This window comes from Sciurus carolinensis, chromosome 2 (genome assembly GCF_902686445.1).
Source record: "Sciurus carolinensis chromosome 2, mSciCar1.2, whole genome shotgun sequence".
In the NCBI taxonomy this organism is placed as follows: Eukaryota; Metazoa; Chordata; class Mammalia; order Rodentia; family Sciuridae; genus Sciurus; species Sciurus carolinensis.
In genome coordinates, this window is record NC_062214.1 from 28956475 (window position 1) to 28982287 (window position 25813).

Below are 25813 nucleotides of genomic sequence, written 5' to 3' on the forward strand. Positions count from 1 at the left end.
CTTAGAAGAATAACTCACCAAAAATTTGTGAAAGGGTAGATGGAAAATGCACTGAAATATTGCTGTTATTTTTTCTCTTGTTTATTCCGCTTAGTTGAGCAAGTATTAGTCTCTGAGATTGTTTTCTATCTGTAAAACGAGGGCTGGTTGGATAAGGAGTGGGGTTCTTAACATGCAAATTTCCTTTTCTGGGTTAGTTTTAGCAATCTTATACCAAAAAGATGATTCCCCACCCCAAAGTCTGAAAATTAGATGGAACTTGCATCACACTTATTTAATGATCTCCCCATAAAACTAGATTCAAAAGCATAGTCCCTGTTTCCTGTAAATGCTCGCCTTGGTAAAAACAAAAACAACAACAACGACAACAACAATAACACACACACACACACACACACACACAAACGCACACACACGCACATGCATTTTAGTGGAAAACAAGCTCTTTCTGAAAGACCATTACTTTCAGTACTAATCATGCTCAATCTCCAGAATGGATATTCTGAATCACCTTGATGTTTTCTTGCTTTTAATCCTGATATCAATGACATCACCTTTCGCCAGCCGTTCAGTCAAGCTAAAATCCTGGTTTTCCATTAATTCCCTTCTCTCCTTTGACTACTTAGGTCAAGGCTAACAGGTACACTTTCAAAGTGTCTCTCAGTAAAACTGGTCCAATCTCTATTCCCATGGTTGCTGTGTTAATTCAAGCCCTTTAATTTTTGATGGGATCTCTGCCATGGTCAGGTTAGGTTATTCTCCCACCAGATTCTTTCTCTATACCATAGACTCAAACTACTTTCTTTGCCCAGAATATGTTTTCCTTAACATGCATATAAAGCCTCCTGTTATTTTAGTGGGTTTTTGTTTAAACACAGATTTAAAGCAGTTTCGTGTTTTTCTTCAGTAGAATTGTCTGCACTGGGAATAGTGCCAATAGGACGTGGAGATATTTCAGGAGATTGGATCCATACAGAGTTCCTGTCCCACTAGAGGGGAAAGACAGTGATCAGTCTCTGCTCTCTTTGCTGGACAACCCAGAGAAAGCTCCATAGTGTTTCAGGGCTAATCCTGTCTCTCCAGTTCACTGCTCCTCAAGCAAATCATTAGTATGGGCACCTCCTATACTGTGTCATTATCATTAACTGCAGCTCTTCCATGTGATTACAAGTGTAAGCATTCTACATTGCAGCCACTCTCTTCTGTGATAGAAACTATTGGGACCTAAGTCCCAGTACCCTTACTTGACTGGTGCACCCAGTCGCCAGCTGCTGTGAAAGTTGGCTGTTGTCAGCTCACAGCTGTCTCTTTCTCTGAAGAATTCTCCTAGCATATTGGAGCTATTTTGCCCAGAAATACTTGGAAGGCTATGCCCTGTATTTGGGACAGACCCTAGTAGAGTGACCAATCATTCCAGGTCACCTGGGACTCTCCCAGTTGTAGCACTGAAAAATCTTACATCCCAGGAAACTCCTTAGTTCTGAGCAAACTGACATGGTGGTCACCATAGCCCGTCAGTGACTGACTGACATGGATGGTCAAGAGCCAGACTCTGTTTCTGTGTGGGAAGACTGTGGTACCATTCTTGCTCCAGAGCTCCCCTTGAGATCATGCTAAAGCAAGATTTCAGCTGAGATCACATCTGCCTAGCTTTTCCTTCCCCTGTATCTTGATTATCTCACTCATGACATGTTTATCCAGAGAGCATTCCCTTGATTAGTTGCTTGCCCAAGAATCCTATTTCAAACTCTGTTTGCAGGGAATTGGACCTGAGACACTTTCCAATTGTTCCAGATTTTTTTTCTGAAGTACCCCACCTCCAACCATCTTTGACCCTCAGAAGGGGCCATAATCCATTGACTCTGTCTTTCCCTCTCCCATTTTCCTGTTCTACTGTCATATCTCCTTTTCACTTTCCAGATTTCCACAGCGTTTTCTCCTTTTTTTCCTTCTGAATTAATGACTTTGCTTTGTTTCTGTTTTGAAAGATAAAGCTCTTCAGAAAAGGATTTGCCGAAACTCGTACCACCACGTTTATCCTTTGCCTACATCTGTATTGATTTATTCTTTCATCTGTTTCTGTAGATCAATGGTAGTCAGTTTTGGGCCTGATGGAAATGTTCTATATTTGCTGTCAAGTCAGCAGCCACATGTGGTTATTAAGCTCTTGGGATGTAACTGGTGTGACTGAGTAGCTGAATTTTTTTTATTGCTTATTCTTAGTCCTCATCTTGTTGGATATTGAACCAGTATTTTGTCACATTTATCTTGATAGTTTTTTTCTAATGATTTATTCCTGCTCAGACTCTTGAACTGGTTCCTTTTCATCTGACTACTTTCTGAATGCTGTTGCACCCCAGGGCTCAGCCGTTGGTCTGCCTCTGGCTGTGTATTCACTCTCTTGGTGATCTCATGTGATATCTTGACTGGTGACCCCCAGATACATAGCTGCAGCTTAGACTTTTCACCTGAACCCATTCTTTAACTCTTGACACCTCAATCTATTGTGTAAGAGGAACCGAAAATGCAACATTTTCCAAACTGATCTTTCTTGCCAGACTGCTTTTCCCCAAGATGTCCCCATCTCAGTTAATGAGCATTCCATTCTTCTGTTCACTTCGTTCAGAAATCTTTACTTTATCCTTGACTTCTTGTTCTTTCCTATTCCATACTGGCACATGTTGTTATCTTGCTGTATTACAAATTATCATAAACTAGCTGGCCATGGTTGTGCTTGACTGTAATCCTAGGGACTTATGAGGCTGAGACAGGAGGATGGAAAGTTTGAGGCCAGCCTCAGCTATTTAGCAAGGCCCTAAGGAACTTAATAAGACTGTGTCTCAAAATAAAAGATTCAAAGGGCTGGGGATATAGCTCAGTGGTAAAGCACCCCTGAGTTAAGTCCCCTGGTACTGCCCTCACCTGCCAAAGAATAAACAAAATATAGGGCTGGGGATATGGCTCAGTTGGTAGAGTGCTTGCCTTGCAAGCACAAGGCCCTGGGTTCAATCCCTAGCACCGCAAAAAACAAAAAACAAAAAAACCCAAAAAAACCAAAATATAAACTTAACAACTTGAAACAACTCACTTTTCTTATCTGATAGTTTCCATTGGTCAGAAGTCCAGTTCTGTGCATTCAAGATGTCAGCTGGCCTACATTCTCACCTAAAGAAGGAAGATTCACTTCCAAGCTTACTCCGGTTGCTACCACAATCAGTTTCATGCAGTTGTAAGGCTGAGGGTCCCAGTTTTCTGCTGGCTGTCAGCTAGGCTACCCTCAATTCCTTGTTAATTGGACCTCACTGATATGGCTGCTTGTTTCCTTCAACAGGCCATAAGAAGAGTCTTGTCTGAGTCTGCTAGCAGGGAGGGTCACAGAAATGGCATCCCATCATTTTTTCCATGTGGTTTGGTTAGAAGTAAGTCAGTGATTCTTCTCACTCTAAAAGGGAGGTGATTATATAGCTGGATGTAAATACCAGGAGGCAGGGATCTTGGGGGACAACTCATGTGTCTGCTTGCCACGATAATCTCAACAAATCTTGTTAGTGCTGCCTTTAAAATCTACCCCAAGTCTAACCATTTTTCACCACTTCTAGTGCTGCCACCTTAAAGAAAAAAGGTAAAGTTGAACTTAGGAAAGTGATTGTTCCTTGCACTGTCAGGCTAGATTTTTTTTTTTTTTTGGGTGCTGGGGATCGAACCCAGGGCCTTGTGCTTACAAGGCAAGCACTCTACTGACTGAGCTATCTCCCCAGCCCCCAGGCTAGATATTTAAAAGAGCCATATATGTTACCATTTACATGATTTTTATCCTTGCATCTGACATTAAGAAATCTTAGAGTTGCTTTGATTCTCCCCTCCTTCACCTTCCTATACCATAATTTCATCTCAAGTTTCATCAACTCTGTCATCTAATAATGTCATAGTGTATATATATATATATATATATATATATATATATATATATTTTTTTTTTTTTTTTTGTGTGTGTGTGTGTGTGTGTGTGTGTATGTGTGTGTGTGTACCAGGGATTAAGCGGTGCTTAACCCCTGAGCCATATCCCTGGCCCTTTTTTATTTTTTATTTTGAGACAGGGTCTCTCTAAGTTGCTTAGGGCCTCACTAAGTTTTTGAGGCTGGCTTTGATCTTACAATCCTCCTGAGCCTCTGGGATTACAAGCATGTACCTCCATGCCCTGCATTTTGGTCTTTTTTATGCCTGGGCTGATATTATCTTCTATCCAGTCCTCAATAGTAGATTGCTATTAAATTTTTGTTTCCATTCCTTCCTCTTAATCCATTTTCCATAGATGAATTAGTTTTAATGGTCCAATATGATCTGACCATAGTTAACTTTTGCAGGCTCAGTTTTTTCCTCTCCTGTCTTCATTCTCTCTACTGTCATGTGAGCTTTCTTTTTTTTTTTTTTCCCCACCCAAAACTCATCATATGCATTCTTACTTCATGGAACTTTGATTTGCTGTTTCCTCTGTCTAGACTGTTCTTCCAGTTATACCTGAGGGCTGGTTTCTTAGCCCTTTCTATCTCAGTTTAATTGTCCCACAGAGAGATCATCCTGTTCAGACACATTCTTGCAGTGTTTCTTTTTTGTAGTTTTCATTTCCTTTATGGCAGTGTTGATTATTTTTAATTATATTTATGCCCATGATTGTGCACTCTCATTTTCTGCCTTTTCTCCTTTAAGTTCTCTGAGGTCCCTGCTTACTCACTCATCTCAGGGCTTAGCTCATGGAAGGTACTCAAATGAGTATTAATCAAATACATGGGGGAGTATTTAAAATTTCGTTCCTTCATAAATGTTTTTCCTGAGCATATTAATGTTTATGTTTCTTTTATTTGGTGTATTTCATGAATCATATTTGTCTTTTAGATTGTAACTTTATTTTTCTGCTTGTGCTTAATCAAAACATGTTGTTTACAGCTTCACATATTTCCTATAAATACTAGTATGGTTTCAAATAATGTTTTATTAGCTTTCATGAAGGTAAATATAGTGATTCCTTCTAAAAGGAAATTTTCTGAAACTTCAATTATAAATGTTATAGTCATTTATACTTTCAAATAAGTGTATTTCAGAACTTGGTCTTACTCTTTCTTTCTTCCACAAGCTTTTTAATCTAAAATTTTAGGTTTTATTAAAAAGCATTTCCTGTTTTATGTCACTCTGTGGTGCTTTTACAAAATCAGTGGTCTTGACCTCCTGGGATAAGATTTCCAGTTTAAATTTTTTTACTGAATTTCCTTCCCTTGAGCAAAAAAAAAAAAAAAAAAAAAAAAAAGAAGAAGAAGAAGAAGAATTGAGCAACATATAGCTAGATAAGTAAAGGACCATCACCTCATTCAGTGAACTTTAAAACAGACTCAGGGTACATTAAGTGTAAGTGCTCCTGTACCTCACAGGAGTCACACTGGGAAGATTCTGATACTTGTCCCCAGTAGCCTCAAATCTAGAAAATAGTAAACTGAGTGGATATTATTTTTTTTGTGTGTTTATGTGTATGTGTATGTGTGTGTGTTTTAACTCTTTTAACCAAAACAGGAGACTAGTTGCTGAGGAAGATCAAATGAAAAGTGGGGGACTGGGGAGATAGCTCAGTCGGTAGAGTGCTTGCCTTGCAAGCACAAGGCCCTGGGTTCCATCCCCAGCACCCCCCCGGAAAAAAAAAAAAAAAAAGAAAAGTGGGAAAATTAACCACAAGTGAAAGCCCGGATGTTAGGGCTTCCATTTTAATAGTGAAATGACCTGCACTCTGGAATAGGACTTTTGAACAAGCTCTTAAAGGAGAGAAGAGTCTTTTATTCTGAAAGAGTGTATACCCCTTCTTCTGAGCCTGAACATTTCCTCAGACTTCAGAGAAGTGGATTGGACATCCTACTTCATGCTAAAGTAGAATGGCAATCCAATAAATGTGTTAGAAATAGAACTAAGAAGCCACCCATACTTTGTCAATAAAATGTCTAGAGAGCTATGTCTAAGGACAAATAAGCAGCATTGTAGCTATTGCAAATATTCTATGATGAAAAAAAGTGAAGAGGAACATAGAATGTAGCATGTAAGTTCTGACAAGAACCCATTATGTAAAAAACGTTACTTCAAGATTTAGAATTTGAATTCAGAAAAACAAGCCAAAAGATAAGAAAATAAAAACAGACCAAAAGAAGTAGAAATAAATTAGTTTCAAGAAAACCTGGAATAAAATTGAATGACTAACAGGTTAATGAGATAATTCCAGTGAATACAGATGAAAACTTTGAAAAAATTAGAGAAAAGCAAAAACATAGGAGAGACAGGAAGTGATCCAATATTAACATAATTGTTGTCACTGAAGAAAAGAGCCAAATAAACAGAATAAATGGATTGAAGTAGCATAAACTTTTTCAGGAAAATTTTCTAGTTTCTCAATGAGAAGATCTGATTTGATCATCTCATTGAATTTCAGGAAAAATTTTTGTTTGGGAAGACTCAGGTCTTTTTGTGCTTTCTGTTGATCCTGAGGTTTTGTTCTGTCTCTACAGAGCCTTTACTTTTGATCTTTGGGGTGTTGAGATGCTGTCATTGGGTGACCAGTACACTGTGACATGATGGTTATTGGGTTGCCAGCCAATGGAGGGGCTTGTGATGGTGACAGCTGTTCTGTGGAAGACACCTATTTCTGAATTCCTGAAGTTTATCTTTGCTTATCTGCTTGTCTGTATCTTAGACTAGTTGTTTAATATTCTGTTCTTCTAGGCTTGGCTCCCAGAAGAGTAATTTATTTGGTCCTTAGAATTTATTGTCTTTTATCAATATTGTTCCTGTCTTGTATTTGCCTGTGTTGTGGAAAAAATTGACAGACAACCTATTGTGTAAGGATCTTTTGGGAGTTCACCTATGTCAGATTGTGGGAACCTGCCAGCACCTGTCAGCTCTTGGACTGACAAGTTGAGGAGGAGCAAAATGCATTAAGGTACAGATTTAGCACCCTCCATCACACTTGAAAGAGATGTGAATTGAAGCATCTAGAGGCTTAATTTTTGCTTCCTTTTAAAACTTTCTTCTCTCTTATACCACTTAATTTGTGTGTTTATATGAAACATCTCCTATAGCCAGAATTCTACAAAAATTTTACAGTGATATTCAATGCATTTTGTAAGAACAATTTCCCGAATGGATTTAAGGAAAGAAAGACCTGATATAGACAGATAGACAGAGAAGAAGAAGAAAGAGACAGGAAGAGAAAATGAGAATGATGAAGAATTCTCCAAACTTCCAGACAGAAAAGCAAATCATATAAAAGGGAGAAAATCAAGATGGCCTCAGACACCTCCACAGCAGTGTTAAACCCAGCCATGTTGAATGGAGCAGCCATCTGCAAGTTTCTGAAAGAAAGGAAGGACAGGGCCACAAATTTTATACGCAGCTATCATGCCATTCACCTGTAAGGCTAGCATCCAGTTGTTCTTAAACATGAGAGAACATAGGTAAAGGAGTGTATATGAGTGATGCTTTTACAAAACATCACTTGGTGGTGAAATCCAGCCAATTCAGTGTTGAGGGAGATGAAGGAGAAGTCATGGTAGAATGACTGTGAGGAGATTGCCTGAGTTCAAATACAGATTCAGTAGTAAATATTTATGGAATTATAGACTGGAATGTGAATGTTATGAACATGTAGTGTCCAAGTTATGTAACAAAAATAGGGAGAAGGGGCCTGGGTTATGGCTCAGTGGTAGAGCACTTGCCTGGCATGTGTGAGGCACTGGGATCGATTCTTAGTGCCACATATAAATAAATAAATAAAATGAAAGGCCATCGACAACTAAAAAAAAAAAAAAAAAATATATATATATATATATATATATATTTAAAAAATAGGAAGAAGAAATGGGATTGGAAACATTAATGCTAAGGTTTTCAACTTTCAAAGCAGGAAGTTAGTAGAGTCTGTCCAAAAGTAAATTGTATATATATTTTAAACTTAAGCTAATAACATTAGTTAATAGAATAATTTATTTACTAAAATTAAATAATTAGCTACTTAATGGATAATGATTAAATAACATTAAAGCTTAAATAATTTTTCATGTATTTTCAAAAATGTGGACTGTTCCAAAAATAAATAGCCAATACTAATTTGTCTTATTCACATTTAATAGGTGTCACCAGTTTATTATATTTGCTTCATATCTTGTATAAAATATTTTAGAGAAAAGGAAATGTTTAGTGAAAAAAATAATACTAATGCATTTACCACCTGTGTTAGGAGTCAAACATTGTTAATACAATTGAGGACTCTTGTATGCTCTTCTCAAATCCCAGAGACAGTGTCCTGATTTTGGTTTCAGTTGTTCACCTGCATTTCTTTATACTTTTAAAAAATATATGTATATTTTTAGTTGTAGTTGGACACAATACCTTTATTTTTAATTTATTTTTATGTGGTGCTGAGGATTGAATGCAGTACCTTACACATGCTAGGCAAATGCTCTATTGCTGAGCCCCAGTCCCAGCCCCATTTCTTTATATTTTGAAAATATGTTGAGTTACTACATTTTCTGGTTTTAGCCTTCATAAAAAACAACATTTTGGCTGGGCATGATGGCGCATGCCTGTAATCCCAGCTACTCAGGAGACTGAAGCAGAAGGATCGTAAGTTTGAAGCCAGCCTCAGCAACTTTAGTGAGACCCTGTTTTGAAATAATAAGGAGGCCTGGGAACATACTACCAAAAGTAATATACTGATGCCCATCAAAATACCAATGACATTCTTTACAGAGCTAGAAAAAACAGTTCTAAAACTCATTTGGGAAGAAAAAAGACCCATAATAGCCAAAACAATTTTAAGGCAAAAAGGCAATGCTGGAGGCATCAGAATACCTGTCTTCAAATTATACTACAGAGCTATAGTAACAAAAACTATATGGTACTGGCATATAAACAGGCATAGACAAACCACACATCTATCAGCCATTCTTTGACAAAAGTGCTGAAAACATACATTGGAGAAAAGACAGCCTTTTTAACAAATGGAACAAATGGTGCTGGGTAAACTGATTATCCATATGTAGAAGAGTAAAATTAGACCCTTTTCTCAAAAATCAACTCAAAATGGATCAAAGACCTAGGAATTAGACCAGAAACTATGCAACTCCTACAAGAAAACATAGGGTCAACACTCCAACATATAGGCACAGGCAATGACTTCTCAGTACCCCTAAAGCTCAGGAAATAATGCCAAGAGTTAATAAATGGGATGACATCAAATTAAAAAGTTTCTGCACAATGAAAAAAAGTAATTAGGAATGTGATGAGAACCTACAGAATGGGAGAAAATCTTTGCTAGCTACTCTTCTGATAAAGGATTAATATCTAGAATATATTTAAAAAAACACCAAAAAATCAAATAACCCAATTAATAAATAGGAAAATGAATTAAACAGACATTTCTCAAAAGAAGAAATACAAATGACCAACAAACATATGAAAAAATGTTCAACATTATTAGCAGTTAGAGAAATGCAAATTGAAACTACACTGAGATTTCATTTAACACCGGTTAGAATGGCAGTCATCAAAAATACAAATGTGGAGAGGATGTAGAGAAAATCCTGTTGTAGGATTGTATGGTAGTACAACCACTAATGGAAATCTGTATCGATTCCTTAGAAGAGTAGGCATGAAACCACGATGTAACCCATTTATACCACTCCTCAGTATTTTTCTTGAAGAATTAAAGTCATTATACTACAGTGCTACATGCATACCATTTTTATAGCAGCACAGTTCATAATAGCCTACTATGGAATCAGTCTAGGTGTCCATCAACCGAAGAATGGATAAAGAAAATGTGTGATATATACACAGTGGAATTTTACTCAGCCGTAGAGAAGAATGAAATTATGTCATTTGCAGGAAAATAGATGGAACTAGAGACCATCATCATGTTATGTGAAATAAGTCAAAGTCACAAGGTCAAGGGTTGTATGTTTTCTCTCATAAGCAGAAGATAGAGAGGCAAAAGGAGAAGAAAGGTGGGGACAGATCTCATGAAAATCAAAGAGAGTTCTGTAGAAGAAAGGGACCAAGGGGGGGAGGTGGGGAGAAAGGGAAGAAGTGCTGGGAAGTGATATTGGCCAAATTTTTTTGTTATTTTGTGTGCATATATGAATATGTAACAAATCCCATCAGTATGTACAGTTATAATGTAACAGTTTTTAAAAAGGTAGATTAAAAAAAGCCTGGGAATGTAATGCCCCTGGGCTCAATCCCCAGTACCAGGTGAAAAGCTTAAAAAAAAAAACATTTTTTTTTTGTCTTTTAGCTTAATGTTCTTTGAGATTTATGTTGCTATATGTTGCTTGAGTTTATTTTTTAGTCTGTGTAATTATTTGGTTACATAGATATAACTTATTAATCCATTTTAATTGATAGACATCTTTCCTTTTTTGCTATGATGTTATGATAATATTTTTCTTATATTTTCTTTTAAGAATGTTTTTGATAACTTTTTAAAAACTTGGATCCAGGTATACTCTCATGGAAAAGAAAATTTTACTTAAAGTACAAGAACTTTTTTTTTCCTTTGACTTTTTCTGTTAATTCTAGAAAAGTTAAAATTAATACTTTTAGCTATATATGGTGCCACATGCCTATAATCCCAACTACTGTGGAGACTGAGGCTTGGAGGGTCACAAGTTTGAGACTAGCCTGGGCAACATAGCAAGACCCTGTTTCAAAGTAAAATTTTAAAAGGGGTTGGGGATGTAGTAATAGAACAACCCTGGGTTTACTCCCCAGTACCAACCCCCACCCTACACAGTGCCCCCCCCCAAAAAATTCTAATACTTTAAAAGTATCATTTAAGGTTTTATCCCTTTATATAAAATTTTTTGTTAATTTTTTTTGTTTATATGCTTAGGAAGATATCTGGAATGTTGTTTACTCACTGTTAACAATATTTATTTATAGATGATGAATTGTGGGGTCATCTTTTAAACTTCCGGCTGTTTTTCTGCATTAACTGTTTTCTTCATAGTGAGCATGTATGATTTATAATAGAGATTCAGTGATATTTTTCTCAAAAACAAACAAAATACTCAAAATTAAATGTTAAGATGTTCAGTATTGAATTCAGTAATGCAAGGGTAAGTATAAATTGTATAGCAAGAATACTAATTTTTCATTTTGGCATTTTTTGTATTTCAAAGATTTGTATGTAGATTTATAGTATAATTGAAATGCTATAATATATTCAGCCTCCCTTAAAAGTATTACTTTAAAATCAATTAGGTGAAAGAAAAAGAAATTTTTCTAGTAATTTCCTATTATTTATCTTTAGTTTTTAATGATGGAATGAAGCAAAAGTTAAGTCCCTTTAGTATGAGGCAAACTTCAAGTGATTTGACTATAGAGGAGATTTCAGAAGAGGCATTAGAAGCTTTCAGCAGACTTTTATTTCCTTCTTGCCCCAGTGTTGTGTAGTCCACCTCCCCTTCCTGATTTCTCAGGTGCCTAGTGGGCCCAGGTGTCAGGAGTGTTTGCCACGGTAGCAGGTGCCTCCCTCTGTCCTTGGTAGATTTAATGAGCATCTCAAAACTGGATTGTTTCAAATAAAAGAGTACAAGATGTTGTGTTTTGTCATTTGGATAAAACTATGATGTTTGTTTTATAGGTATGACCTTGCTTCTAGGGAATGGCTTCCACTAAACCATTCTGTGAACAATGTGGTTGTTAGATATGGTCATTCTTTGGCTTTATATAAGGTAAAAAATACCTCCACTCTGTACTAAGCAAGAGACGGGACTCTTCCTCAGTTAATTTATGTATTATGCAGTTGAAGAGCTATTGAATGTTGTTTTTTTAATTGAAGCAGACTTTCTTTTGGGGGTTGGGGTTATAAGATTGACTAAGTTGTAAGTGGAAATTGAAGTTGCAACTTTCTGAACCCAAGAGGTTTTAATGAATCAAACCATACTGAGGTATTACTGATTATGGTTCCAAGTGGTTAAAACTGTAGATTAAAAAGTATCAATTAGCATTTATGCCCATTCCAGGTTTGGCTAAGAATTGCCAAGCCACTCAATAATAATTTTCATCTCCTTGTTTTTGGAGGTATGTGGTGGGATGAGGCAACTTTATTTTTCCAAGTCATTTTATTCTGTAAAAGATCTCTTGTGAGGAAGTCCAAGAAAATGACAGTTTTAGAGATATACAGTATGACTGGTTTATTTTGTTCCTTTCTGCATCCTCTTCCTAATTATTCATTGAATGGTCCATTAATAAGTTGAGAATAATGTTGAGGTTTTGAACTGTTTCATTTTCTGTTCTCAGATTTGAATTTTTAATGTTCTTTTTAATCCCATTTACATTTTTCCCTCTAGGATAAAATTTACATGTATGGAGGAAAAATTGATTCAACAGGCAATGTGACCAATGAGTTGAGAGTGTTTCATATTCATAATGAATCATGGGTATTGTTGACCCCAAAGGCAAAGGAGCAGTATGCAGTGGTTGGGCACTCAGCACACATTGTTAAACTGAAAACTGACCGGGTGGTCATGCTGGTCATCTTTGGTCACTGCCCACTCTATGGATATATAAGCAATGTGCAGGAATATGACTTGGGTAGGTATATTTTTTTCCAATGGACATGTTATAAACATCAACTTAAAAAAAACCTCTCCCTTTATTGTTAGGATGTGAGAAAAGATTCAAGCTAACCTTGATCCAGTCCTTCATCTTGAAATGCAGATAACATGGATGTATGACCAGTAAAATTCAGGTTACTAATGCCCCTTTGTAGTATGTATGTGCTATTGTCAATTTGCAAAGAGCCAAAGAAGGCATTGAATACGTTGGGTGTTACAAATAAATAAAAGTAGTTCAAAACTATAAATACTATAGAAAAAATTTGGATGGCCCTTTAGTGGTTGGTTTAATGGAGTGTTAATTTCCCTTAATACATAATCTTTCCTTTGGTTAAATTTTATTTTATCTGTTACTGTGCAGTGGGAGTATCAGCCATAATTGACATTTTGAGAAAGAGGCCCATAAAGTACACCTGTGTACTGGTTACTAAAAGTCATAGGGAATTAAATTCTCACTTGATAAATGAATGGAATTCTTTTCCTGTATAGCCTGTTAGAACATGAAAACATTTAAGAGATTGGAGTTTGGACTCATGCGTTGTTATAAGTTTTAGGTAAAATTTTTTTTTTTTTAGGCAAAAAGATATAATTATGTGTATCAGCTCTCTTGAAATCCCTTCCCCATCCTTGAGATATTTTGATGTTGAGTATTAGAGAAGAGGAACTTGCGTGCCTTTGACTGTTTTTCCCTTTCCAGATAAGAACACCTGGAGTATTTTGCACACCCAGGGTGCCCTTGTGCAAGGGGGTTATGGCCACAGTAGTGTTTATGATCACAGGACCAAAGCCCTGTACGTCCACGGTGGTTACAAAGCTTTCAGTGCCAATAAATACCGGCTGGCAGATGACCTCTACAGATACGACGTGGACACCCAGATGTGGTAGGTGCTTTTTCTTGAGCTTTTGCTTTGAAGTATGAATTCTCTAGAGGCACACTTGTTGGGAAACTATATTTGCTATATTTTTTGTTCTCAGGCCTGGTGGATAATTCTGTTCAGCATTGTATATAAAGAAATTAGGAATCAAACATCATTGCCCTATGTAAACGTATGATTACACAAATGGTATGCCTTGACTCTATGTACAAATAGAGAAACAACATGTATCCCATTTGTACACAATAATAAAAAAAAAAAAAAAAGAAATTAGGAAAAAGCATAGGGAGGGTAATAAATTAGCTGGTATATATTTTGTTGCATTATCCTAAGTTGTAGTATGATGATTAGAAACTGCTTGGTGTTTGGGAGTTGATTTTCAGTTTTCATACGCTGAACACTACTATAATATTTTTTCCCTTCAGAATCCTAACGAATAAAGTACATAGTTGAGTTTGTATACATTTGTAATTATACTATATCTTTTTTTTTTTTTTTTTTTTTGGTGTTGGTGTTTGAGATGGAACTCAGGGCCTCACACATGCTAGGCCACTAGCATTGTTCCACCACTAAGCTGTACCTTCAGTAAGCTATATTCATGTTTGAACCTTGTCTTGATGATCGAAGTGTCATCCTTGGGATCAGTTACTGGTGTCATTCCAATAAAATCAACAGGATGCTTGTACCTAATTGATAGAGCTCACTTCACTGTGAACTGCAGATCATCTGTAAAAAGTATTCTCATTTTAACAAATGTAAAACTAATTTGAGTTATGAAGTAATGTAATTTTAAAGCAATGTTTTCCTTCATTTTGTATTTCCTCACATATTTGAGACCATGCCAATGAAGATGGTTTTACATTCTGTCATAAAAATCATCATTGTTAGTGGCTTTGTAATACTCTGTTATCTGATTATACTGAGCCTGTATATTTGGAAATTTTGATTTCTAGCTTTTGTCTTATTAGTATTGTGCATCGGTGTCTCTCTGTGTTTCATATGATTTCTGCCCAGAAAGTGGAATTATAGCACCATGGGGTATTAACATTTTAAGGATCTTAATATCTTTTGCCAAAATTCTTGTAAGTTTCTAAGGTTTTACATGTTTGTTGAGAGAGCTGCCTACATATAAGGAAAATTCTGCAAGTATTTGCACATGTGGGTTTGAAACTAATAAAATGGCTATGTTTGCATTGGCAGATAGCTAACTTTTCTTTAAAAACTAACCTTATATTTATTATTTTTAAATAAACTCAAAGGACCATTCTTAAGGACAGCCGATTTTTCCGTTACTTGCACACAGCTGTGATAGTGAGTGGAACCATGCTGGTGTTTGGAGGAAATACACACAACGACACATCCATGAGTCATGGTGCCAAATGCTTCTCTTCAGATTTCATGGCTTATGACATTGGTAAGCTTCCCAGAGCCATTTTTCTCTTCAGAAATGTTTTGTATATAAGAAACATTTAAAAAGAAACTGAAAATATCACTAGTTCAAAACTGTCAGGTCACTTGAAAGAGGTCCAAATGGTAGTTTTGTATTTATTTGACTAAGGTTATACGTTTATTAAAAAAATGCATTACTTCTACATTCAGTTCTTTTGGAAATCACTCTTGTTAATATTTGAAGCTGAGTTGAGATAACTGGTCACTCCTTTGTTACAAATGCTTATTACGCAGTGTTATTTTGTAACTGCAAGCACTGGCTTAAGATTAACTTTATTTCTTGTAAAACTGGTTTCACCTGTATTCTTGGTGTGATAATATACTTGACCACCAGAGGGCAGTATTTCCTCATTCATAAATAATACCAAGTGTTCTGTGTAAGTATCAGATGTTCATTTAAAAAATTAAAAAAAAATTTTTGGTAAAATACATATAACATAAAACCTATTACTTTATTTTTAAAAATTTATAGTTTTAGGCCTGGATGGGTTGTGGTTCAGTGATAGAACACTCTCCTAGCACATGTGAAGCACTGTGTTTGATCCTCAGCACTGCATAAAAATAAATAAATACATAAATAAATAATAAAGTTACAAAACTAATTGTATAGTTTGGTGGAATTAAATGTATTCATAATGTTATACATTCAGTACCACCATTCATCTCCATAACTGTTTTCATGTTGTAAATCTGAAACTACCTATTTGGCAACATTTCCATTTTCCCTCTATCCTTTGCAGCCACCATTATTCCGCCTATCTTTGTGCTTTTCATTATTCTAAGTCAACAGTTCACTTTTAGCAGATATTAATGTGCTAACTCCTGAACTTGTACATTGGGGATGATCGAATGAGTAAGTTATAGCCCTTAGAGTAAAGGTGAAGGAGACAGAGAAATGAACAAATAATATAGTTCAGGAATTTTTTTTTTTTTTTTTTTTTTTTTTTTTGCTGGAAACTATATATGAGAACATATCTGAGTATTCCTAAGTCATGAAAGGCTTTCTTGAGGGAGGGGCTATCCAACGTAGGTCCCGAGGAACACTGGAGATCAGCCATGTTATATTAGCCAGGACTTCCCGGACAGAGGAAGCCCATGTGCAGAGACCAGAAGTGACCATGGCACACATTTAGGGCCTGTGAACCATTACTTTTGTGTTCATCATACCAAAGGTAACAGTGACCCCAAAAGAGACTTGAAAAGTAAGTGGCTATCAGTCCAGGGACTTCAGATCTTAAGCCTGTATGTCATGCTGAGGAATGTAAGATTTTTGAAGTGTCTTCCAGAGGAAGTGATGGGATTGTATGTATATCTAAGGAATATCTCGTTAGTGGTTTTTTGTAGTGAGTATTTGAAAAGAGGCATGTTGGCATTCAGGAGACTTTTGCTGAAGTCATGGTGAAGGTTTGAACCAAGGTGATGGTTGTGGCTATGAGGATAAAGAGATAGACATACCTTTATTTCTTCCAGAAACTTGAGGTTTGATGGGATGTGTTTTGAAAGAGGTGAAAGCATCCTTACTCCCAGGTATCTGATGTAGACCATGGTAGATGGTACCTTTTTCTAAGATTGGGAATCAACATGGAGGAGTTCAGTGTGGGAAGAAGACAGTGAAGGAAATGTGGGGACATATCCAGTTAGGGATATCTGTGAGAGAGAGCAACTCAAGAGAGCCAGTAGGAAGTTCCAGGAAGTGTGACTTCTGGAATGAAAAAGAGCCAGATGGCAGATGGATAGAGAAGTCCAAAAGAGAATGAAGATTGTGGGTAGTGTCATGAAGTAGGAGGAAAATAGGTGAGAATTATGATCTCTGAAAGATCAGTTAATGCCTATAGAATAGTTAAGTAAAATAAGGACCTGATAAGTCCTTCAGATTTAGCAACAGTCATTTATTACCCTCTAGTCATAGAGGAGTAACCCAGATTATAGGAAACTGGGAAATAACATGGAGTGAAGTGCCTACTTGGTGAACATTGAATTTTATTTAAAAGCTTTCAGTGAAGGGAAGGAGAAGGGCAAGTCGAGTGCCTCAGAGGGATATAAATCTAGGAGAGGCATGGTGGGTGGGGGAGGGAGAGATGGGATACCTTGAGCATATTTAAATGCTCTGGCGAAAGCCAAAGATGAGTGTGGAGACTCAAAGGAGAAGGGTTTTATGTTGTTGAATCAGGGAACGGACTTTTGGGATGGGAGAAGAGGAAGGGATCTTGCCACACTGGTTTTGGGGAAGGAAGCAGGGTGGGTAGGCAGAAAGCTGGGGCAATTGTAGCCTCCGAACTTCACGTTGAGGAAGATTGGATGGAGGCTGGATAGGAGAAGGCCACGCAGGTTATGGTCAAGGTTGAAGAAGCTCTGCTTGGGCAGTGTCCCAGAGAGTGAGACAGTGAGCATATGGGTAGTGTGGTGCAGGAGCACCTGTTGGTTTTCATTCAGGAGAGAAATTATTAGCATAGGTCAGGATGAAGGAAGCTCAGTAGATCTAGGGGATCTAGGAAAAGACTTAAAATTTTAATTTTCACCTATATTATTCCATTGTAGCTACTAAGTTTAGGCAAATCAGTATAGAGAAGAATGGAACATAATTGTGTAACTCACGTTTTACTTATATCAGCTTTGTAGAATATGAATTTTCTTTAAGTTTAAAAATATACTGGTTTGGGGTGGGGTGTGGTTCAGTGGTAGAACACTTGCCTAGCATGCACAAGGCCCTGTGTTTGATCCCCAGTACTGCAAAAAAAGAAAAAAAAAAGAAAAACATTGTGGTGGGTACAATCAGTAGATAGCAGGGTGAAAGGCCTGGATGTCATGGTTGTTAAATTCTAATGGAATTGCCATATGACCCATCTTTTTATTTTTTATTTTTTTCGGTACTGGGGATTGAACCCAGGGGCACTAAACCACTGAATCACATGCCCAGCACTTTTTATATTTTATTTTGAGTCAAGGTCTTGCTAAGTTTCTTAGGGCTTTGCTATGTTGCTAAGGCTGGCTTTGAATTTGAGCCTCCTATCTCAGCCTCCTGAGCCACTGGCTTGTGCCACTGTGCCTGGCATGACCCCATCTTTAGTACCCTACTGCTCCACTGCTGCTGGTTTTTACTCAGCAATCACAGTGTGACTAATAGAGTTCAGAGGTAGGTTTTACGAGGCTGTGTGTGTGTTACAGTTTTCTTCTCGAAGACTCAGTTCATGTTGATTATGAATGACAGTCCTCTCTGAAACATGTTTTTCTTGCTTCTAGCTTGTGACCGCTGGTCAGTGCTTCCCAGACCTAGTCTCCACCATGATGTCAACAGATTTGGCCATTCTGCGATCTTACATAACAGGTAATTGGAGAAGTGCTTGCTTCTTTTCTCTTGTGCTTGAGATGGAATTGAAATAAAATATGAAGACATGAAAGTGGATTAATACTATTTGCAGGATTCCCTCATCCCATTAGTTTTTCACAGAGTGTGAATTTCCTGATTGATGTTTAAAATATTTGATGTGACTATGGATTGCTTCAAATGCCATGATTATTGATCTGGTGTTGTTAGCACACAGGGACATGCTGTTTGCTGGTATCCAAATGCTTGAGACAACAAAAACTTCTTGCAGGTTACTATGTTTGGTCTTCTGTGATTTTTTTCGTTACTTAGATTGAGTTTCAAGTAGCTGTATCTGTACAGTAAGGAGAGTTTGGAAAAAAGCAGAGAAGTCCCTTTAGGTGAGAGATAAGAACAGAGATTGGGGAGGTTGTGAATCTTGATATAGGGCCAGTCTGTAGTCCTTGGATGATCTGAATTCTGCACTGATTTTTTTGTGTACTGCTCAAAAATGCCTGGGCCAGCTTCCAGAGCTCTTCATAAATCTGCCCTGGAGACATTCCGTCAAATAAAGGAGATTCAGGGTGACCACTCTACCTGTTCCTTACAGTGAGCTTTAAAGATTTTTGAGAAGTTAAACAGCCTACTCAGGTCATTAGTTTTTTTCATTGTTTCTGCTACTATTATTACTATTTCTACTTTTAAAATTCAAAGTCATGTTGACCCTGTAGCTATTGAAGTCTAATGCCTGCATTATGTTAGGATTCCTTTGACTTTTAAAATTTCTGTTGTGATAATGAAAGTAATTTAACTTGAATTAGGAAAAATAAGAAAGCAGTAGTTTTGAGATGTGGTGAAGGAAGAGTTGACAAAATTTAGATACTAGGTATTGGTCAAGGTGCCATCTTTGTAGAGCAATTATTTAATTTTTTTTAGCATATGTATGGTTTTATGGTGAGAATGTTTGATAGTTTTTATAGACTAAAATGGAAGGATTTTGATTACTTTGCTAATCTGAAGTATTATCCTCCATTGTAACCTGATGTTTGCTCTCTGAGGAAGTCCCTTAAAACTCTCTAACCTCTTGAAGTTTTCCCATGGAGAGCAGTGGGAGTCCTGGGTATCACCTTGACTGTGGCTGCCTGGCTCCAGCTCTCCTTATCTTGACATTCCTGGAGTTCTCTGGTTGGAATGGAATAGGCATTTGCTAAATGTCAACCATTAGTACTATGATGATAACTATTAAACAGATGAATCTTTATTAAAACCTTCTTGAGGACTGGAGTTGTGGCTCAGTGTGGCTCAGTGCCTAGCATGTATAAGGCACTGGGTTTGATTCTCAGCACTGCACTTAAATAAATGAATAAATAAAGGTCCATCAACATCTAAAAAATATTAAAAAGTAAATAAATAAAATTTTCTTGAGTTTTATACAAACTCAACAAGTTGACTGTTTACCATAAAATGTAGTTTAACCATGAATCAAAGTTGGAAATGGCTTACTGGAGTTATAATGATGTTTCTGTTTTTGTGTAATACGATAGTGTATTTGAGCCTGATGTGTGAGTGTGAGTATTGGTCAGGCTTGGCTTGGGCAGGGAATGATGAAGGAGGCCGTCTACTAAAAGGTCATGGTTTCAGTTTAATTTTATGGAATAGTATGCTGAAAGAGAAAGTGATTCACATCATTTCTTTGTGTTACAAGTGAGCAGCAGTGGGTCAGATATGCCTGACTTAGCTGTTCCTCTCAATTGCCTGTTCCAGGGTGTTTTGAAGAACTATCCCTACCTTCCCAGAACCACTGGGTGACCATAGGAATTAAGCATTGCTGAGAACACACTCTTCCTGGGTGGAGGAGGGAGCTTATCTGGTTAAGGAACAAATTGACTAGTTGAATCTAGCCTGCTTCATGTGATACTCAGTGAGCCAGTGGTGGGGTTAGAAATGAAACGTGGTGTTCATTTTGTTGTCATTGTTATTAAAATGTGCAGTTTTCAGATATGGTTACAAGTACTTACTTTATGCTGCTGTGAAATGTACAAATATCTCTTCAGTGTACTGATTTCATTTCCTTTGGATATATACTCAATAGTGGGATGCTAAACTATATGGTAGTTCTTTTTTAAAATTTTTGAGCACACTTCATGTTCTATAATGGCTATAATAACTTGTATTTCCATCAGCAATATACAAGGGTTCCCATTTTTTTCATATTCTTGCCAAAATTTCTTTTTTTTTTTAAAATGACTATTTTAACTGGTGTGGAGTCATATCTTATTGTATTTTAAACTTGGATTTTTCCCTGGTAACTAATGCTTTTTTTCATATACCTGTTGTCATTTGTATGTCTTCCTTTGAAAAATGTCTGTTCAAGTCCTTTGCCCATTTTAAAATCAGAATAATTTTTATTTACTTTTGAGTTGTTTGAATTCCTTATATACTTTAGATATTAACCCCTTATCAGATGTGTTATTTAAATAGAAATATTTTCTCCCATTACATAGGTTGTCTCTTCAATCAATTGGTTGCTTTCCTTCTCTGTGCAGAAGCTTCTTAGTTTGATGTAATGTTACTTACTTATTCTTGTTTTTGTTAGTTCTAGTGTCATGTTAAAAAAAAAAGTCATTGTCTAGACCAGTTTCTTGGAGCTTTCACTTTGTTTTCTTCTAGTAGTCTTTTTAAGTTGTAGATGGGCACAGTATCTATATTTTATTTATGTATGTTTATGTAGTGTTGAGGATCAAACCAAGTGTCTCAACACGTGCTAGGCAAGCACTCCATCCCTGAGCCACAACTCCAGCCCCTCTTCTAGTAGTTTTATGATTAAGTTTTTAAATACATTTTAAGACTTAAAGTCTTTTAATACATTTTGAGTTGATATTTCAATAGGTATAATTTCATTCTTCTGCTTTTGGATATCTGATCACTAATTGAATTCCATTATTGTGGTCAGAGAACACATTTTATTTTCCCTTTTGAAAAATACTTATTGGGAGTTTTTTATGACCTAGTATATTATCTGTCTTGGAGAATGTTTTATAGGAGATCGCATATGTTACTTTTATCAGGTGGAGTGTTGTGTAGATGTAAGGCCAAGTTGGTTAAATGTTGTTCAAGTTCTATGTCCTCTCTGATTTGACAAGTTGTCTTATTCATTATTGAGAGTGAAATATTGAAGTCTCCAACAGTTATTGTTCCTTTAGTATTTCTTACAAGGTAGGTCTGCTAACAGTCTTTGAGTCTTTATCTGTTAATATCTTTGGTTCAGCTCCATTTTTGAAGGATAGTCTTGTGAGAGCATTGTTGTTTGACTTCCTGCTTTCTACACTTTCCCTTTGTCATCTTTTGCCTTCTAGTCTCCATTGTTTCTTAACTGTTAGTCTTAAGGTGATTCTCTTGTCTGATGAATTGTTTTACTTTTGTTGTCTTCAACGCTGTCTCTTTGTTTTGGGCTTTCAGTAGCTTATGTTGTGTTGAGGTGTGAATCTTCCTGTGTTTGTCCTACTTGGAATGAATTGAACTTTATGGATTATGGATTAATTTTTTTCACATTTGGAAATTTTTCAAAAATTATTTCTTTAAATGTGTTTTCTGTTCTTACTCCTGCTTGTGGAATTCTGTCGTGTATGTATTGGTGTGCTTGACAGTGTTCCTCATGTCTCTGTGGCTTTGTTAATTTTTCACAGCATTTTATTCCTTTCTTGTCTTCAGATTATATCATTATTAATCTTTCTTCTTCTTTTATGTGGTACTGGAGATGGAACCCAAGGCTTTGTGCATACTAGACAGTTGATCTTACCACAAGCTGAACAACCAACCCCTGAACCACATCCCCAGCCCTGTTTTGAATTTTATTGAGAGACATTTTCTCACTGAGTTGCTTAGTGGCTCACTTTTGCTAAGGCTGGCTTTGAACTGTCCATCCTCCTGCTTCAGCCTCCTGATCTGCTGGGATTACAGGTGTGGGCCACCATGCCTGGCTCCATTTATTCTTTATAATTTATGTCTCCTTATTCTATTCTCTCTCAGTTGAATTATTGATGTCATGCTTTCATTTAATTTTTTAGACATAGTTTTTAAGTTCCTTAAATATATAATAGCTACTTTGAAACCTGTCTACCTGTCTCCTGAGACAAACATGGGGAACCCCACACAGGCAGATTTTATTGATTTATGTTTCCTGTGTGGGTCACAGGTTTTAATTTCCTTGCATATTTTGTTAAAAACTAAACATCTTAAACAATATATGGTAAGAAAACTGGATTGTGATTCTTTCACCATTACCACTGTAAACTATTACTATTTATTTGGAATCCTGTGTATTCTGTCCTCTCCCACAGTATGCCATTGCTGATTTCTTGATTAGTTTTTTTTTTTTTTTTCTTGTTTTTAATTTAAAGTCTCTTGCTCTGGAGTTTCCCTAGATCAATGCAACTTAGTGTTCAGCCAATGATTTCTCAATGGTTTTGCTTAAATGCTTTTAGCCATTTTAAGGATCCACTATTTGCTGATGGATCTATATCTGATTTGAGCAATATATTCAAAGTTCTGGAAGTTTAAAAGTTTACCCTGGCTTTTACTAGTTGGCTAGTGCTGCCGTCTTCATTATCTTCTGCAAGTTCTTGAAGCCTTATGCAGACACATAGCCTTCCAGACCACTGGAGATGTGAAATTTTATTAAAGCACCCTGAAGGAGAACTGGACTTGATTTAAAACCCTTAAAACCTTGATTCTGACCAGGTACACTGGTGTATACCTGTAATCCTAGCTACTCTGGAGGCTTAGGCAGAAGAATTGCAAGTTCAAGCCCAACCTGGGCAACATAAACCCTGTCTTGAAAAAATAAAAACTAAAAAAAGTCCTTGACCCTGGATATTAGGAGGACTTTCACTTCTGGCACTTCTCCCACTGAAAGATTACCAAAAAGTATAAAGCAAAAACCGGAAAGATAATGAAGAAACACTGGACAGAAACTAAGATGAAAAAAGTTCAAGGAGGTAGACCAAGCTGCTTCAGCCTGAGATTTCACTCATTCAGCTGTGGCAGCAGAGAGGTGGAACTGAATTTCGAATTGATTTTCAGACTGGAGGACCAGGGATGAGAGGTATTTTTGTACATAATGGATGCTAAATAGATATTTCTGGATTGCATGATTTGGGCCTTGTTCTTTTTAGAGATATATAATATAAATGATCATATGAAGTTTTTAGACTGAAAACGATATTAAATTGAAGAAATCATATGCAGGAAAGAATAGGCCCATTTGTAATATTAGTCAGTGCTAGAAATATGTGTAATGTCATCCTTGAAATAAAGAGATTTAAACAAAATTCTTTTTTCCTAAAAAGATGTTAAAATTTTTATTGTGAAAATTTGAAAGATATAAAGAAGTAGAGATAACAGTATAATTAAACCCCAGGTGTTCCTTACTCAGCATTAGCAGTCATTAATCACTGGCATCACCCTTAGCTGGTCCAGATTACTTGGAAGTAGTTTTCTAGCACAATAGGATTTCACAAGTAAGTATTTCAGATTACAGTTGATTTTTCATTATTCACATCAATTATGTTCTATAAAGTCCTGCACACAATGAATTAGTGAATATTGAATCTCTGCTCCTAGAGGACATGTAGGTTTCTGCAAGCCTTGCATCACAACCTTTTCCTAAAGCAGTCAGTACATTAATCCTGTTCAATGTGTGTTTCTCTTTAAACACAGCATATTGTTGATTTCTTACCATTGAGCTCATGGCCACCAGCACTTGGACTCACGCCTAAACAAAGTTTATCTAACACACATATTTCCTCCACAAAGGCACATCACAGCTTAGAACAGGAGTCAGTTCTTGAGCACTTCACTGGGGATCATTGTAAACAATGAAATCACCAGCATAAAGCACAAAAATGCAGTAAGGGGACACTAAGTAAACCATGAAAGGGACACTTGTTACAGGAGAACTGAGTCAAGAAGTCAGAGCACTGCCTTGTCTGACCTGAGCTGGGAACGTGATGTTTGTCAACTCAAATGTTCTACCACTCTTCATGCACTTGCCTGCAAGTGACCATGAAGTGCGGCAAATATTGATTTTGAAATTTTAGTGAGTAGGTAAATTCACAAATACAGAATCTGCAAATAATGAGAATTGACTGTCTTTCATTAAAGACTCTTAAAAAAACATGACTACTGCTGAGAATGGAGGTGCATGCGTGGAACCCCAGGGTCTGTGGTGATTGAGATAGGAAGATTGTAAGTTTGAGTCCAGCCTCAGTGGCTTTAGTAAGGCCCTAAGTAACTGTCTCAAAATAAGTAATAGAAAAGACTTGGGTTGTACTCAGTGGTAAAGCATCCCTGAGTTTAATCTCCAGTACCCCTACCCAGAAAAAAACAAAACAAAACCCCATAACCAGTGTATTATAGCACTTAAAAATAAATAATAATTCTTTAACATTATCGGTATCCATTTCATATTCAAGTTTCTGAATTGTCTCGTAATTTTTTTAAAGTTTAACTTGTTGAAATCAGGGTCCAGTTTACATCACTAAATTGAAACTAGTTAAAATATGTTCTTTCTCTTAAAATACAGGCTCCCTGCCCATCATGTTTTCGATTATTTGCTAGAGACTGTGATGTGTGTCCTGTAGTTTCTTATCGTCCAGATTTTAGCGGTTACATCCTATGCTTTCAAATACATATTGGTATTCTCCTGACCTTGCTGCAAATTAGTGCAGTCAGAGTCACTTCAGGATTATGACAAGATCACTTCATAAGGTTGATTTTTTCTCTTTATTTGCCAGTTTTCAAAGTAATAGACTGATTTCTTAGCATTGCCCAGAGATGACAGATAAGGTCAGGGGCATGTGTTATTTTGAGTGTAAGGATTTAAAAATACTTGGTGTGTTTTACCAAGTCCATTATAGTTCTTATTCTTACTATATTTCAAACATTTCCTATCTGTAGTCAGGGAGCTCTTCATTGTAGCTCTTGAGTCTTTCTGACACTACTCCAGTCTTTCTCATACATTCATTGTGAACATTTCCTGACCCGGACACACATTAAGTTTTTCTCTAAAAAGTTCTGTTGTGGACTGGCAGGGGAGAGAATTATTATTTTTTTTTAAGTACCACAATCTTAACTCCTAGTCCTGTGCACTACTAGTGTGCTGGTCTTTTAAGAAGACTGGTTAAAGAAAACTGTGTATTTCTGTGTTTGAGCTCTTCCTTCTCTCAATAGATAAACTGCCACATACTCTACATACTTTTTTCTGCAAGGCTTTCTCCTCCCCACATAACAATATATATCGGAGATCACTCCGTAGCAGCATACAGAAATCTTGCTCACTTCTTCTTACATCTGTGTAGTATTTCATCCTGTTGATATATCATAGTTTATTTAATACATGCCCAATAGATGGACATTTGGACTGTTAGAATCTTTTTCCTGTTATTACTTAATGATGTAATTACCTCACATGTACTTTTTGTATTTTTGCTATTTTATCTTTGTGATAGACTTCTAGAAATGTGATTTCAGGTTCA

At 36.5% G+C, this 25813-nt stretch overlaps 1 protein-coding gene across 1 annotated transcript in view; it reads left to right on the forward strand.

The window, feature by feature from the left end:
* The window catches only part of Atrn (attractin), a 140471-nt gene that overhangs the window by 55690 nt on the left and 58968 nt on the right, over positions 1-25813 (forward strand). The window contains 5 exon segments of the mRNA XM_047538628.1: positions 11675-11765; positions 12384-12627; positions 13348-13531; positions 14785-14939; positions 18215-18299. Coding sequence (XP_047394584.1) covers positions 11675-11765; positions 12384-12627; positions 13348-13531; positions 14785-14939; positions 18215-18299 — 759 coding nt within the window.